Source organism: Harpia harpyja, chromosome 20 (assembly GCF_026419915.1).
Source record: "Harpia harpyja isolate bHarHar1 chromosome 20, bHarHar1 primary haplotype, whole genome shotgun sequence".
Taxonomy (NCBI): Eukaryota; Metazoa; Chordata; class Aves; order Accipitriformes; family Accipitridae; genus Harpia; species Harpia harpyja.
This window is the reverse complement of record NC_068959.1, coordinates 22,157,127-22,174,249: the sequence shown is the minus strand read 5'-3', so window position 1 is coordinate 22,174,249 and position 17,123 is coordinate 22,157,127. Positions and strand designations below refer to the sequence as shown.

Below are 17,123 nucleotides of genomic sequence, written 5' to 3'. Positions count from 1 at the left end.
TTATATTAGAGGTTCAGCCACACCAACAGATAGATAGCATTAGTATAACAGATTTTTAAAAAATTAGCTTTTTTAGGGACATCTGTTCTATATTAGATACTCCTGGAGGTGATCATTAAACAAAGCCTTATTGAAAGCTCTCTCAGAATACTTCTGTTAAAGTGTCACAGGACAAAGATCAGGTTCCAGTTTGACGGACTGGCCAAAAAGGAGCAAGGGGGAGACAAGGTATTTAACAGAAGGAGAATCAAGAAGAAGGAAAAGCTTTTGCAGACAAATGCAAAATTATAGCCCTGACTTCATTTTACACACATTAATAAATGTTTTTTGTACATTTAGTTACATCCACTTCAGCAAAAACAATGCAAATTGGAGGCTCCCAAGGTGGGTTCAGAGACCGCACATGCTACAGGAAGGCAGTTCAAAGACAGGACTTACCAGAAGATCTTTTGTTTGTGGGTTAGGGTGCTACTTCTGCAGAACTGCAGTTGTGTTCACTTAGGTTTAACAACAAAACCATGCCTCCTGCAGCATAAGCCTGGTCTCTCAGTGAAAGACACACTCAAACACTCAGCTACTTGTTTTCTGCAATTTCCCAGCCTACACCTTTGTGCTGGTCCACAGGTTTGTGAGCAGAGCAGAGGACGTTCAGTGTCATCGCTTCCCTGATCCAGTCTGATATGAGATCCTTTAAGCCTCCAAGGCAGCAGATCTGGCTCAAAGACAGACTGCCCAAAGCAGCAGACCCACTCTCCCTTCAGCTTCTGCTAGCACATCCCTTTTCACGGCTATAGCAGCAAAGTGACACTTGCACTAACCAAATATGTTCTACATGGAAGACTAGGAATTCCCTCCCTGCCCCCCCACCCAGTACCAAGAAATGCCTGTTAACCACCCCAAAACTATGTGCATTTCCCAGGGAAAACCCTGATTACACCTTGAGTCCATGTGGTGATAGTGGTGGGAAGCATCACCATGCTGCTGCCTCCTTCTCAAAGGCAGACCCTTGAGGTTTTCACTCTTTTACAGAGGAAGCTGAACTCATGACTTGCACTCATTAACATTCTTATTCACTCAGACCAATTGTTCGCTGCTTGTATTTGGGTCCTGTGGCCAGACCCGCACCAGAATATTCCTGACATCTTACATCAGCTATAAATCCAGGGATGCTACTATATACACTGGTCCAGTAGTCCAGCATTTTAGCCAAGAAGACTGGAAAAAAAAAAAAGTTCTTGAAAATGTCCTCTCCACTGTTCAGCCTGTCCACCCATCTATGTCAAGTCTCCTTTGGATTCATTACAGTGAAAAACTCTTGCTGGGAACTTCTGAAGTTCCAGCTTCCCAAAAAGTGAGGGCTTTGAAAAGGCCTTTGTCGCAGCATGCTGCAGTCAGAGTAACATGAAGTGGTAGAGGGGCACAGCAGGCAAATGCAGCAAATGCACATAGACCTCAGTCCTGAGCAGGTCCCAAGCGCAAGCGCACACTGTCCCAAGCCATGGCAACAACAGTATGTGGAGAATGACCTTAACGTGCAATGGCCAAAGACAGCTTTGCATAGTGGCAAAGGCCTTTTGGGAATTGTCTGAGTCCTGACAATTTTCCAAGCGATGTCAGCTTCAATACCCACTTTATCAGCCGGTCTTTACAGCAGTAGTATCTGCAGTGCTACTGCCTTGCATAGCTGTAAAGCACCGACTTAGGTTTTGATTTGGGGTACATGTTAGTCTCATTTCTTTCCACCTGAGGTCAGTCTGTCCCTGACCATGCCAGACATACCCAGCACATAAAAACCCTGAGTTTCCTTTCCCTCCTGAGAGCAGCTTCCACCTAAAGCACAGTGCCTGGACAGCACCTCTACAGCAGTGTTCCTCACACTCCCTCCTGCAGAACAGGCCCTTTGGTAGCTCTGGCCACATCCTCTGCCACCCCAAGCCAGCCAGAACAGCTATAGGTACTTATGACTCTTCTCAACAGCTCAGGTCTGTTTGTGATATTCACTGGAAGAGACGCAATGATAGTTTCTGGCTTCGCAGCCTGGATGAGTACCTTTATCACTGAAGAAGCCTGGAAGAAGGCACTGGAGTTGGCATGACAGCATGAGCCCCCGTGCTGATGGTGAAGGGGTGAGTACACCCCCATGATGTACAAGCAGAGATTTTAGAACCAAAGCCTGTGCAACACTGACAAGATTAAACCTGGTCTCTAGGCAAGTGTCCTTACCAGCAAGACAAAGAGTTACCAAAAAACCCCAAGCTAAATCCTCCTCTTTCCAATGGGGAAAAGGCACAGACCACACCCAACCTCACCAGAATCCCAGAGCTGTTGAGTTGGAAGGGACCTCTGGAGATCACCTGGTCCAACCTCCCCTGCTCAAGTGGGGTCAGCTAGAAGAGGCTGCCCAGGACCACTGTCCAGTCAGGTTTTGAGTATCTCCACAGATGGAGATTCCACAACCTCTCTGGGCAACCTGTGCCAGTGTTTGATCACTCCCACAGTAGAAAAGTGTCGCCTTGTGTTCAGAAGGAACCTCCTGTGTTTCAGTTTGTGCTCATTGCCTCCGGTCCGGTCACCAGACACTACTGAGAAGAGTCTAGCTCTTCTTCATTTCCTCCCATGAGGTATTTATACATATGGATAGGCCCCCTTGAGTCTTCTCCAGGCTGAACAGTCACACCTCTCTCAGCTTCTCCTCATATAAAGATGCTCTGGTCCCTTAATCATCTTCTTGGCCCTCCTCTGACAATTTGAGCCTGCACCAAGCACTGCAGTGAGCCCCACGAGAGCTATGGGTGCTAGAGTAAACCAGCATTCCATACTGAGGGGATGTGGCACACAGATGGACCAGCTAGCTGCCAAGATAAGTTACACTGTCCTCCTTCCCTTCCCCAGAAATCTGTTTTTCCACAGAATGATAATAGCTTCAGAAAAAAACAAGAGCCCAGGAATGATTCCAATGGCACTATTAGGTCACTTGGACAGATATTGATGGGCTCAAGAAAACTGATGCACATTAAGTAAGTTAGGAACTGTACATCTGAATATTACAAGCTTCAACTGTGCAGCCTTCAGTTGAAGCTTATCAACCAAAAGACAGGCAGAATGAGAGTTGTGGCAAATTTAAAGCAGCAAAAAGCATGTGTAACAACCTCAGCATAAGGATTCCCTTGAGGGATCAGCATTAAGGATGTTCAGCAGTACCTTCCAACGCCAGAGAACTGTTAGAGACACAACAGCAAAATAAAGCAGGAAAACAGCCTATAAACAGAATTGCTACTGCAAACAAGTCTCCACCTCCCCCAGCCCCATTAGAGCCAGATGCTGGTAACCGTATTACTTCACGGTCAACATGTACTCATGCATTTGCAAGCCAGAAAGGGTCACAATTACATTGCACCACAGCTGCTATGCATACCTGTGTTTTTAGGCCCATCTGCATACACTGGTCCTGGAGGCGGAGGTGCGTTTTGCCATCCATACTGGGGATAACCTTGATAACCTGGCTGGCCTGGCTGGTATGGCCCAGTAGGTCCAGGAGGATAGCCTGGGTATGGGCCAGGAGGACCACCCGGTTGTTGTGCATACGGTGGGTAAGGGGCAGTTGGACCCGGGCCAGGGTAAGGTGGAGGATTTTCGTAGTTCATGTGGGATGCAGAATCTGTCCTGCAGAAGAAGGAAAACAGAAGAGAACTGGTTTGCTTTTGTCTGCTTCATCTATGACCATATAGACCCATTTCAGACTGTGCTCCAGAGGGCCCTACATTAAGTGTGAGAAACAGACCTCCAAATACCTGGTCAAGCAGTGAGTTTATTTTTAACCCTTTGTCAGGGGCAAAGACTGAGTTGAAGAGATTTCTTTTAAGTGACGAGTTTAGCTCAGCAGCAGAGTGACTTGCTGCTTTCCAGTCACGCATCAGCTATTCACCCTAAGACATTTAACAGTCTTGCAACTGCAAAGCGAAATCCTCTGCTTCCACTCATGATTAAATTGCTTTTAAGAGAGATTTAGAAGCGATTACTTCATGTTTCTGTCAATATTAAAAAAGAAAAGCATGCAGAAATGCAGCCTGTTCCAGACATGTTCGATAGCCTTGACAGGAGAGTGAACACAAAGGTCCGTTACGGTTCTAATTGCTACAAGCATCTAGACCAGTACTCTGGAGCAAGACTATATGAATAATTTCCTGATGACGCTGTAACCCAGCACATCGCGTATTCTTCCAGTAATATGCAATTGAATCATTAAGCAGCCACAAGCAATCAGGACCTTGGGCTCAGTCTCATTCAAAAAGCAACACTAAAGACACCTCAGAGAGTTGATGTTCATAAAACCTAACATATTACTCATCATACAGCCATCAAAAGACAAGACTGTCACAATAATGCAACTTTAATTAACCTCTAAGCAGCATGACTAAGCAAACCATTTCTTACATTAGGTTTCTGAAACTTCTCCCTGTTTGAGAAACAGAAGTGTCCTCAATACCATGTGTTCAGGAACCATCCTGACTGAAGTAGCTGTACTGTGCTATTTCCTTTTGCCATTACGGGGTGCAGAAGGTCACCATTTTCCCTTTGCTGCACACCTCCTCCCACACGCCACAGGCTTCAGGGAGAAATACCAGGAGCATAATTTGCCTCCACTGAGGCTCACTGCTGCCGGCATGGAGCAGGAGAGGCTGGCAAGCAGGATCCTCTTCGGACAGTGCTGAAAGGGCAAGCAGCTGGGCCAGACTGACCTGGATGCTCAGTACTGTGCACCCACTCTTGGGGACGTGCAGATTTTGAGTCCAGAGGAGACCATTAGCACATCTAGACTGAGCTCTGGCATGACGCAGATTAAAGAATTTCACCTTTGTAACTCTATAGCGAGCCCAGAGCAGCCATCTGCCAGGCAGAAGCCAAGTGAGTCAAGCCTCTGGGGCTATGTTTAGCTGCTGCAGTCCCTGACAGTGTTGAAGTGATCTTGGTTTGTTTATGGCTTGCTATTTCATCACCTCAGAGCGCGCTGACTGTCCTTCCCCAAGGAAGGATCCCTAGGCTCTCTGCTTATTTACACGTTACTCCTGCCCAAACGTCGCTAGCACAATGCTCGCTGCTGTACAGGCACCACAGGGCTCTCCCATGCACACAGCCCCATCCCACCCTCACAGTAACAGCCAGTCTGATCCCACACAATGCCCAGGAGAGCACTGCCGACTTGAAATGACTCCAGAGGTGCACTCCAAGGGAATAGGGCTGCTGTCCCTCCCACGACGACACCGAGAAGCCCTTCAGTCTCGGCAGGCTGGGTCTTCCCAGGCCTCACCAGCCTGCAGTTGTCATTCACCTGAATTCATTCTAATGCTCCTCTTGCTGTGCAAGCCAGGCACAGTCCCAGTTAATTGCTAAGGCAGTGCTGCTAACTTTCAAATGATATTTCTTTATGTCTTTGACAAGAATGTTAACTGTTTAACCAATGCCAGGGATTAGAGGAATTTTTTTTTTTTTCCATTGCCAGGCCAGCCAGACTGCTTAACTGCTCATTTGAAAATGGACAAGCACAACATACGTTTAACTTGAGGCTCTTTAACCACTGTGCTGCACTGCAATGCCTCTACCAAGTCTGCAGCAAGGAAATTCTCCCTTCAGAGAGCCAGTGGAAGGCAGGCAGCAAGCCCTACAACTCACTGCAATGCAACTACACAGTCAGGACGTAATGGGTCACTAATGTTCATCTAACCCAGAAAATCATCCCAAAATAGCAGCCAAAAGCAAGTTCCCAGGGAAGAACAAGGCCAGAGCAAATGCGTGTGTATACCTACATACTGTTGCACATGGCAGGGTAACCATTTGGTGCCCAAGCCAGACAGGGCCCAGGCAACCAGCAAACCCCTGTGAACTCTCCTAGAGTTTGCTGAGTCTCCCTGAGCCGGCATACAGCTGCAGTGCCCGCTCCCGGCATGAGGGGATCCAAAGCTCTGCTGCATGCTTTGTGGAAAACTGCCTCCTGCCCCATGGGGGTGACTGCAGGAGGTAGGGATCAGCAGCCACCCTCCTGAATTCAGGGATTCACCAAACCAGGGAGGAGGCTTGTGGGAGCACCCTGTCCCAGGCCGAAGAGCCCCAGCCCATTGTCTGCTCCTTGGGCAGGAGCCAGCCCCTCCACCCACCTTCCCCTTCTCTAAGTCCCTCCAGGTCTGTTCTAGGCTGTAAGTTGGCATCCTAGATACATATATATGTGTGTGTATACATATACGTATACAGACACAAGGCATATACACACACACACACACACACAAGGCATTCAAAGGCAACAAACCGCATATCATGTTTTTTGTTCGTAAACCCTAAGAACCCCCAGGGCTCAGCTTGCTTTGGTGATCATTCCCAAGCTCCAGCAGTCGCATGCATTACTTCAGTTTTCCAAAGCCCTCCTACCTAAAAGGACAGTCAGCTCAGCCCACCCTTTCCAATAAAATTCAGTGAAGTCTGGTCTTCCCTTCTGTCCCTTCATATGCATCAATTCATTTATCTACATTTGATACCATTGCCATTTTAGTACTATAGCAAGGCTTAAAAGATGTTGCAATTCTTCTGTTGGCTGTGAACTCAAATTCAGGCAGCAGATAACAAACTCAGCCATCACACTGCTCCCTTGCCACAGGGACTTGTGCTGGGACCCCTGGGGGCCATCCTCCGCTGTCAGGGCTGGCCATTCGCACCCTTCCCTGTTCCCTTCAGTACCCAAGCAGGGAGCCTGCCCACTATCCTGTGGCTGCCTGGTTTCTGTACGAGCAGCCAGTGTGGGACCCTACCAAAAGGCCTTCGGGGAGCTGGTACAACTGCTGGTGGAACTACACAGGTAGAAAAGCATCTCTGCAGAAAGGTCTGAGATGGGTATCAGCTGTACAAGGCTGTACCTGGTCAAGCTTAGAAAACACTGAAAGAGTGCGGGTAAGATGAGAGCCTGGCTAAAACCAACAGCCATGGGGATGACTAAAGAAAACTGCACATCAGCAGCTCTGCAGAAAAATCTGAGAAACCAGACAGAAGGAGTTAAAGATCCAAGTCTGCCAATGGCTTGAGCAAACACGGAAATGGTGGCATAGGGAATGAGAGATACCAGTGCTCTTTGTCTGTTTAACAGCTCAGTGTTAGCCATGTCAAAGCAGTTTTTGAAGAGGAGGAGGTTTGGAGTGGAGCTAGTAACTGAGCTTCTGCCTGTTAATGCTGGAGAGGGACTAAGGAGAAAACTGGAGTCTACTGAAAGCTAGACAGATGCCTGGGCAGATACCACAGAAGAACAACAGAACAGTAGAAAAGATGAAGAATGAGATTAAGAAGGGCATATTCCACCAGGACAAAGGTTACTTTTCCCCTCGAAACTGAGGGTAAAGTAACACAACTGAGATTAGGCAAGAAGTAAAATAGAGCATTCAGCAAAAATAGTTTCAGCAGCAACTGTACTGGACATTTATCTGTGATGAATGAGAAAACTTCTGGAGAATTTATCAAGGCATTCAGCAAACCCAGGAAGTGGTTGTGGAAACCAGGTCCTCTGGAGGTCTGAAGTATGACTTCTGTCCACTCCCTCCCAGCTCCACCTCAGCTGTGAACATCAGCCTTCTTGCAATGGTCTTTGTCCCCAGTTACATTCTCGGAAAGAATATTTCCTTGCCCCCAACTTCCACTGTCAGTTACTGCCACGCATATACCCTTCCCTACTTGCCCTTTTTGAACTGTGTGACAACATTTAGGTTTTCCTCATTCTCACGAACTCACACATGAATTTACATGCTTACTAGCCCTATTTACTCAGCTGGGTATGTATTTGCAAGGCAGAGCCTTGAATCACTAAGCAGATACTTTTCAGAGACATACTTGAGCTCCTAGTCAAACGTATTACCAAGCTTTGCTGTGGGTTCTCACCCCAACTAGTAATTCCATGTGAGCTGCAACTAAGACCAACTCTTATTAGCTTGCATCAGGGCTCATATCTGTGGGTTTCCCAATGAGCACCTCTCGGAGACAAAGCTTGAAAGAAAGAAGCCAATGCATCAGTAAAGCCCTTTGTTTTTCACGGCACTGCAGGAGGTCCATCAGGAAGAGCCAGTACAGCACTGCACAGTCTCACCCGATGTGAAACTTCCATTTAGCACTAAACCCAGCAAATGATTGATTGTCACTAAGCATTTGCCCCATCTGTTGCTGATTAATGATAAGAAATTACTAGTCCATCTGAACAGAATTACAAAACATGTTCCTATTCTTTCCTCTCCCCACCCCCCACCATTAGTACTTTTGCTAAGAGGTAAACTCGTTAATGTATCATTAAGTTTCCTTAAGCTATCTTTGAACTCCTTTGTTGCACACTGCTGAACAAACATCATTTCCCCTACCCTAACAGAAGGATTTTATTTTTAAACAAGCAGCTTCCCATACCCCAAAAAGCTGCACTGTCTCCCATAAGGTCTGCAAAAAAGAAATTGCTGAAGTAGGAGTATGCGCACAATATATCATATAGAGAATACGTATGGCACTATATGTGCATGTATCACACACACACAGAGATCAATATCTAAGAACCACCATCCTATGTGAGAACGTAAGTGCCCCTACATCTGTAACCTGTCTTTGACTAAGGTTTAGCAAAAGGTGCAAGTACATAACTATGATGCTTTGTATACACTATATATATATTTTATTATTTTTTAACCTGTCCATTTTGGCAACCAATACACCTCAGAGAAACAAATTTCATCATGAAGCGTTGAAAATACCTACTCCTTTCTGATTGCTTTAAACTTACTGCCTCATACAAGGTCAGCATACCAATGCAGCTATTACAGAACTAGTCTGTTGCTGCTCCTGACTCTCCTCTTCCAGCACACTCATGAATTTATTATCTTTTTTCTCCAGGCATCTCTCCCGAGCTGAGGACTCTCTGCTTCTACAAAGCGTGTCCTATTCCTTGGTCGTTCTTGCCACCCATTGCTGTTCCTTTAGTTTTACCATTTGTTTGAGAGGGAGCACGCAGGCTCCATGAAGCTCTGCTGCACAGTGCTGCAGTCTTCTACCTTCCGTCCCCCTCCTAGCCCATTCCAAGGACAGCTCTTGCCATACATCAAAAGCCAAACACAGAGCTCAAGCTGCACCGTACTAATTGTAACTGCAAGATCCTTCCAAGTGGGAATAGTTTATGTAGAGCCTGTCACTGCACACATACAGCTAGGACCGTTGTCCTCCTCACACACATTGCTCACCGAAGTACCAATGCAGAGTCTCTTCCACCATTTCACTGACCGGGTATTAGACTCTTCCGCAAGTCTCTGAAAACAGCCTTAGTTTCAACATGGGAAAGTCTCATCAACCACAAGCTGCCACCTATTTATCCCTTTTTACAGATCAGCACATGGTAGATTATGAATCCAGTGAGATCTACCTTTACCCCATCTATGTTTAGGAATCACTGGGAAGTATTACCCCCCCCCCACCAAACTAGAAAAAAAGAAATCGGTAGCCTCATTTAGATATCCAACCATCATCTCACTTTGCAAGAGCGATCCTGCAGCACAGCATGAGGGCCTGAACAGGTAGGACTTTTGGTCAGAAGATAACATGATGCAGGAAAACCACCACAAATGAAGAGAACAAGGGAAACCGTGATGGAAGGAAAGTTCTTCTGTTAGCACAAGGGATTCCCAAACAAAGAGCCTCCATGCCCTGCCAGATGACCCAGTTTCACCCTCTTCCCTCCTCCAAAAGGCCACTTACAAGGCTGGCGCTCCCAAGCATCAATTCTGAGGTCAGCATAATTCTGGCCTTCAAAGGGACTGGAGACCAGTATGAAGCTGCTTCTACCTGTTGGCACTGATGACACCTTGTTATCTTGGCAAAATTGAAAAGAACATGCATAAAACAACCACCTGCATTTTTACACAGTAGGTGTTCACAGCTCCTAATCCACCTGCAAAGAAATACCAATCCCTACAGACAGCTGCCAGCAAGTCAGATCCTTCAAATGCAATCTCCTATGCAAGTGAATCAATGAAAAAGCTGTCTATGTGCGGGGAGATAACAATCTAATCCGAGTACTGAAACAGGGTTAAACGCCTTCTGTTGCATCAGGAAGAGTGCAAGAAATAGCCCTCTGAAAACAGATGGGGGATTAATAAATTAAAAAAAGCAGATCAGTAGTCTGGAACACCTAGACACCCCCCCCCCCCCCAAAAAAAAAAACCACCAACCCCAATTAGCAGATTTTAGGAATTTAAAGGCAAGAAGTTGTTTATTTTTAGGACAGCAGAACAAGCACCACGCCTCATATGCTGCTCTACTTGGGAGGAATCACATTTTGGGCATGTCAGATATTGATTCAGCTGGCCTTTGCACGGATGAAGATGGAGAACACGGTGAGAGGCACTGATCCTGAGAAGGGCAACCAGGGCACTGTGATGTAACCCACCCCTTCCAATGCCTGCAGCACTAGGAAGTAGTTTTCCAATACAGAGCTCTAATGGAAAGTACATTTAACATCAACAATCCAGCTCCTGGCAACCAGCCTAGCATTGAAATTACATTTCATATGAACAGTATCCAAATGAAAAAAAAAGCACAAGCAGCTTTTAAATTGCACTGGTGCTGTGCTTCCCTCTTACCAGCTTCTTTGCAAGCTCCATTTACTGATTGCATGAAAGGTATGTTAAGGATAAACTGTAAGAGATTCCCTTCTTGCTTGGTTCGCTTCCAGGAAGCCCTCCGAGGTTTACCCACCCACTTCACCAGGCAGCACCATCAGCCTTGAGTAATAGCTGAAAGAGAACTGCACAAGAACTGCGCCCACCTTTTCTGACAAAAGCTGCTCGAAACTGTTTTACTTCCCAAAACGCAGGTCTAAGCAAAACTGAAAAAAAAGCCCAGCTTTGTGCTGTCGAAGGAAAAGCTAGAAAACACCGATTTGTTCAAACCCACTTCTGTAAGAGGTCTCCAGGCCTATGCGATAGTCCATGATCATTAGGAAGATGTGCATTTCCTCACCTTTATTTGAGTGGCTGCCAGGCACTTCCTGCACAAAAAAACTCAGCTGTTGATCCCAGTGGCTGAAGCCACCAGATCAGGCAGCTCTGTGGAGTGAACAGCAGTGGTTTGGATGAACAGGCATTTAACCTTCCAAGTTCCTGAGCCACTTATTTCCTCCTCCCAGTACCCTCCAAGCCCTCTGGAGGCCTGAAGTCTGCTCATCTGTGCAAATGGAGAGTGCACCTGATGTGCAAGGCTGACACTTGTGTCCCTACAAACTGTCCCACATCTCCAGTCCCATTGTCTGTCCTGCCTTCTTGACAAAACCATAATTGATATGCATGTTTCCAGGTGATTTTGGTTTAAAAAAACAGGGGTTTGATCAGCTCTAAAGGACCTGTAGTCATGTTGACAGTGTTTGCCTCAGATGCAATGTCCTTTGTAGAGCTTCGCAGTCACATTATCTGTCCTTGCTGCTCTGTCTCCACAGGACTCTCTAACAATGCAGCCTCACGCCCACACAGGTTTGAATGCCAGGATTTTCCTTCTGCAGACAAGCTTCAATGTCTTGTTAATCGTTACGAACATACAAAACCTCTTCAGAAATACTACTGATAACTTATTGTCTAGTTTTCCTGCCTGCAATACGCTGTCCACCTACGTGTTCTGCATGGCAGAAGTATGAAGCTGAAATAGCTACCTATGTAGTTCCTACAATAAAGGGGTTAGTGGAAAAAAAAATCCAATGCTCTGGTACTGTTACTACATGAACTGCAGCCTTATGGGGAAAAATTTTCAGATTTTTCAGACACCTGATAAAAGGTTTTAAGAACATACAATTTAACACCAGATAACAATGACAACACTGGGAAGTACCACAGCCTAGCCCCTCCAGTGTTGTAAGGCAAGGCACTTGCTGCTGACACACCAGCTGAGACTCTGCCCAGTTACAGGAGTTACATGAAAAACCAAAGCCCTTTACACAGAAATCACTGCAGATAGGAGCACTAACACCCTGGTTTCAGGTTCTGAATGCTTTTGCATGCTCTGCTCTTGTTCAAGTCTTTGCATAGTGTGCTACATTAGATACTTCCAAAAATACATAAATATATTTTGTTCTTAAAAAGATGTATTAAGACAGTTTTAAGGTGTAACGAATACCAAAACCAAAAATCAATGAAAACATCTGATTGTCAAATTAAACTAGACCCTGCAAATAATAGTTAAAGAAAGAAGCTTTGTTGGTCCAACTGAGAAGAGAACGTGAAACAAACAGTATGACTGGCAAGAAAATTAAGAAGCACAGATAATACATTCATATGTGTTATTCAGATGGTGTTCTGGCAGCATCCCAGCAATGAAACAGCAGTAGTCTTTCACAATAACCTCCCCAGCTCTGATACAGTGAGGGATTTAGTGGAAGATACTACCCAGACTGCATGATGACTTTCTACCATGTCAAGCAGGAAACACACTGAAGGGCAGCATACAACTTCTAAGAGACAGTAAAGTCAGTGTATGCAGACAGAAATACATGCATTTCTACAGCTAAGATCTCATTACTCAGAAAGATATTTTCCTGACAGGCTGGAAAATGGAATGAGACAGAGATTTTTTTTTTTCCTCACGTTTTCTCACTTTTTCTGCTTTTCCACATCCTACACGCAGTTGTAACGTGATGCTTTACTTTGCCTGTAGGGCATATGCATGAATCCTCTTTAGTGGCTGCTTGTCACAGGGCACATGCCAGTACCTCTGATACCAGCTGTCAAGAAACCAAAAAAGCCTTTGCCTTACTCTGACAGAGTTTGAAAAGCTATTACTGTTCAGGACACTGCTCTCAATAGCTCATAAGACCAAATAATGCCTCACCAATACATTATAATGCTAGCGTGGAAATATATCTTTCTGATACGCAAGTGAAAGAAACAGCAGCTTTTGTTTAGTAGTGGTGGTGCCTGGTGTAAGGAATCCACTAGACTAGATGTTTCCACATAGGTGCATTCCTCGAAGCCCCCTGCAACCCTGATGGGCCGTGGGCAGGCACTGAAGCACAGCACAGCTCCCTCTCCAAGAAAGCAGTGCGGTGGCAGCAGGAATGCGCACATGCACTTCCACATCACCGGGTCCCGGCTGGGAAAGGCTCCCTGGGATATGACTGTGGAGGGCGGCACAGCACGCGCCTGCCCCGCGGCATGGGTGCGAGGTCAAGCGCTTCATCCCAAAGTCTGGAAGGAAGGCAATCTCTCCCATCCCAGGGCAAGCGGCCTTGGAGGCTCCCAGGCTGCCTTGTGGGAAGCCAAGCTGCAGGTGGCAGGATGCCAGACCTGGCAATACCGACCGTCTGCTTGAATGACTCCGGCTTCTTGCTGTCTTCCCCTATTCCCAAAAATGACAGAGTGCTATTTTCTACTGATTGAGCCATACAGTTTCAGTGGTTTCAGTTCAGAAACAGGAAGTTGAGAAAGACATAATACGAAACCGAGGGAGTAGAAAACGTCAGTATTGAAGGCAGGCGTTCGAACCCTGCTCATTCAAGTCTGCAGCTCCAGCAGAAGTTTTCACGGCCCCCTGCTAAGCCGACAGGGAGATCACAAACAGGTAACAGGAGAAATGCAGACCTGTTTGTTGAAAATCCAGAGTTACACAAGCTTGCTCTGCCCTCCTAGAAAAAATTAAGTAACATATTAATCTGATCATGCACAGAACTACCTGAAAACAGGTAGCTCCTCTGTTTACCATAAACACAGCTCTCCATGTAATTCTCCATCATCCCAGCACAACGCTAGGCGCAGGAACACCGCTGCTTATGCTTACAGGAACACCTCCGTTTTTTTGAGCAGCAAGCCACTGCCAATTTTAAATGTAATAAGAACCTGGGGGGACACATGGCAGCAAAACACTGGAGCCCTCTCCTCTAACTGACCCTGGGGTACCACCTCGCAGGGTCTGCTCAGCCCATGTCAGAGCCACTCATTTACAGGACAGTCTCTTCTCCTCTTTGACCTCTGCAGCGAGGACACCCACCAGCCTCTGCAGATTATCAGTTACTGCTCTCAAACCATTAGGGGAATGACAAATCAGTATTTTAAGAAAGACAGCCTTTGTAGCACATCAGTAAGAGGCAGAGTGTAACAGACTTGGTGCTGAAGAAGTTTCAGTACTTGGTAAAAATGCTGTTCTGTGCAGTGCAGATTATTATCCAATATGCATGCTAATCCCTGACCATCCCCAAAAAGCACTGAAATATGATCGCTAAAATGTACCAAGTCTCAGCATTTTCGGCCTCCTCCTCAGTCTATCTGATATAGTAATAGTATTCTTATCACCCAATGTTTCTAGGAACAGCCAGTCTTTTTATTAAAGTCACTGCTGCAGTTGAAAGAAAAATACCCGTTTTCTGGCACAGCAGCACTTCCCACACCTTGTATCTCGTCACTATATTTACCATAGCACAAAGGAGGAGGCAGCTGCTCCGTGCACTCATTTTTACTCACCCACACTTACTACCTTACCGAGACTTACCCCATTCAGACAATCAGGTTGAACCTTCGGCTCACACAGGTCTCATACCAAAGGTGAAAGCACCGAAAGCAAAAAGCACTTTTTTTTTTTTTCCTTTCAGATAGAGCTAAACATGAATCTGGGATGACTGGGACAAATCTTGGCGCTGCCCCGGACAGAGAGGGTCTCCCCACTACTATTGGAAGGGGCTGCCAGATCCGTGTGGCAGGAGGAAAGGAGGCAAGTACTCTCCTTCCCTTATTCTCCTATTTCACCATGACATCTAATTATCCAAATGAGGTCTTCAACAGCTACAGGAACAGGAAATATAAATCCAGGACAACCATAATGGCTTTTAAACACACGATGCAGCATTATTATTTTTACTCAGAGTGTGCTAGCATGCCCCTTTCTCTACACTAAATAAGCCCATTAGTATTAAACATGCCCATCTGCTTTGAGCGCAGATGCCTGCCTGCCTGCCTACCTCTTCTCCCCCCATACTGCATAAACAACCGCAGCGGAGCGGCACTGTTCTCCCTGATGCATAGGGCAGGACTGTAAAACCCCACAGCACCCCAGAGGCGCCTCACTCTCTGCAACGAAAGCCTGAAAGAGTTTAAAGCAACGTTTTGACAACAACTGCATCGTTAGAGCTGTCAGACAGGGAGAGACAGCCCCTGGTCAGCAGCACCGAAGCCCAGGCCTGCCCGGGGGGCTTCACTGGCGACCCACCCTCCTGCTCCAGAACAGCATCCACCTGACCTGACACCTCAGAGACCCCGGACAGACACCCGAGCAGCCACCTCACAGCTGGCCTGCCAGCGGTGGGATGGGTCCCTCTCTTCACCCTGAGACGCCTTCCTCCTCATCCTCCTCAGAGCAGCAACCCTGACCAGCACACTCCCTTCCCCGCAGCAAGGGCCCCGCGTCCGCGCCCCAGTCCCACCCCACAGCTCAGCGCTCCTCCCCGCAGCGCCCAGGCTCTCTCCCACCCGCACGACGCCCTCCTCGACCACCAGCCCTCGCTGCGCAGCTGGGGCGGCTCAGCCCAGCAGCAGGCTCACGGCTTCCCCCGACACAGGCTGGGGTACGGGCTGCTCCCGGCCCCACACCCGGCTCCCACAGCCCCTCGCCCCACGCACCCCCCCAGGCGGGCTCCCGGCCCCACACCCGGCTCCCACAGCCCCTCGCCCCACGCACCCCCCCAGGCGGGCTCCCGGCCCCACACCCGGCTCCCACAGCCCCTCGCCCCACGCACCCCCCCAGGCGGGCTCCCGGCCCCACACCCGGCTCCCACAGCCCCTCGCCCCACGCACCCCCCCAGGCGGGCTCCCGGCCCCACACCCGGCTCTAACTGCCCCTCAGCCCCCGCACACCCCCACGGGGTCCCCAGCCCCGCACCCGGCTCCCACAGCCCCTCACCCCACACACATCCACCGGGTCCCCAGCCCCGCACCCGGCTCCCACAGCCCATCACGCACACCCGCGGGGGCTCCCGGCCCCACTCCCGGCTCTGCCGGCCCCTCACGCCCCCCTACAGAGCCCTCCCCCCCCCCCCCCCCCCGGTACCTCAGGCGCTCCCCGTCTCGCGCCGCCGGCGGCACCTGCTGCGCACTTCCGCGGCGGGCGGTGACGTCAGGCAGCGAGGGCGGAGCCCCCGCCCCCGGCTGAGCGGCGCCCGGCGCGGAGGGAGGAGGAGGGGCCGGGCACGTCACGAGCCACGCGCCCCTCCTCGGGGGCGTGGCCTCGGGGGGGGGGCGTGGCCGCCCGGGGGGGGGCGTGGGCGGCCCGAGAGGAGGCGGGGGCGGGGCGAGGCGGGGGCGCGTCTGAGGGACGAGAAGCGGGAAAGGGCCTGTCCGGGCGGAGCGGGGTTGCTGTCCGCCGGCAGCCGCGGGGGCCTGCCCCAGACTAAGGCAGGCGAGGTCTTAAAAGGTGAATTAAACCAAAACAGGAACCTGCGGCTGAGTAAGAGCAGAAGCAGGGGAGGGGAAGCGCAGCCGCTGCGCAGGGGTGGCGTCAGGGTGGAAGCGAGGCGGGGGCGGCTCGTCCCCCTGGAATTACACGAGGGCTCGGCCTCAGCCCTCGCCGAGGCCGCCGCGGGTGCAGGCAGGGCAGGCAGCAGCAAAAGGCTGGCCGGGGTCGGTGCCGGCAGCAGCGGGGCCGGGGGAGCCGCATCCCCCTCAGGGAGACCCCCGGGGCCTGGGCCGGGACCCGCAGCCCCGCAAGGCCTCCGGTCCCCTTCCCCTTCTCCGTGGGACACGCGGGCCGGTGACTGGGGTCTTCGCACAGCGCCGTGTCACCTTCTGCTGATCACGGGCCACGCGCGCCAGAGAAGGCCCAAGCACAGAGAGGGGGAAGGCGATGGCGGGGGGTCGCCCGGATAAAATCGGTCAGGGACGCAGGTCAGCCAACCGAATTACTGCCCCTGCCCTCAGCACGCGACCGTGACTCACGGCGGTGACCGGTGGTGGGGGGGACGGCCGTTGCCACCCGCAGTGACGCTGTGCCTGGCGGGCACGAGGTGGGGCTGGGGGCTGCGGTGGTGGGCCACGGGGGGTGGAGGGGCGTGATCCTGCTCCTCTGCTGCCGTGCGTGCCGAAATCGGCTTCCTTTTC

The 17,123-nt window shown here is 49.4% G+C and overlaps 1 protein-coding gene across 3 annotated transcripts in view; it reads right to left on the bottom strand.

Annotated features, from left to right (window-relative positions):
* Nucleotides 1-16,208, bottom strand: part of CYSTM1 (cysteine rich transmembrane module containing 1) — a 31,011-nt gene extending 14,803 nt beyond the window's left edge. Inside the window, exons 1-2 of one of the 3 annotated variants that reach the window (XM_052816533.1) lie at nucleotides 16,078-16,208; nucleotides 3,416-3,663 (exon numbers count right to left, since the gene is read on the bottom strand). In XM_052816533.1, coding sequence (XP_052672493.1) covers nucleotides 3,416-3,644 — 229 coding nt within the window. In that variant the 5' untranslated portion in view covers nucleotides 3,645-3,663; nucleotides 16,078-16,208. Of the gene's footprint in view, nucleotides 1-3,415; nucleotides 3,664-14,526; nucleotides 14,547-14,992; nucleotides 15,169-16,077 lie in introns of those variants that run through there. The other 2 variants (XM_052816531.1, XM_052816532.1) reach the window with 2 other exon arrangements.
* Between the last annotated feature and the right edge of the window lie 915 nt (nucleotides 16,209-17,123).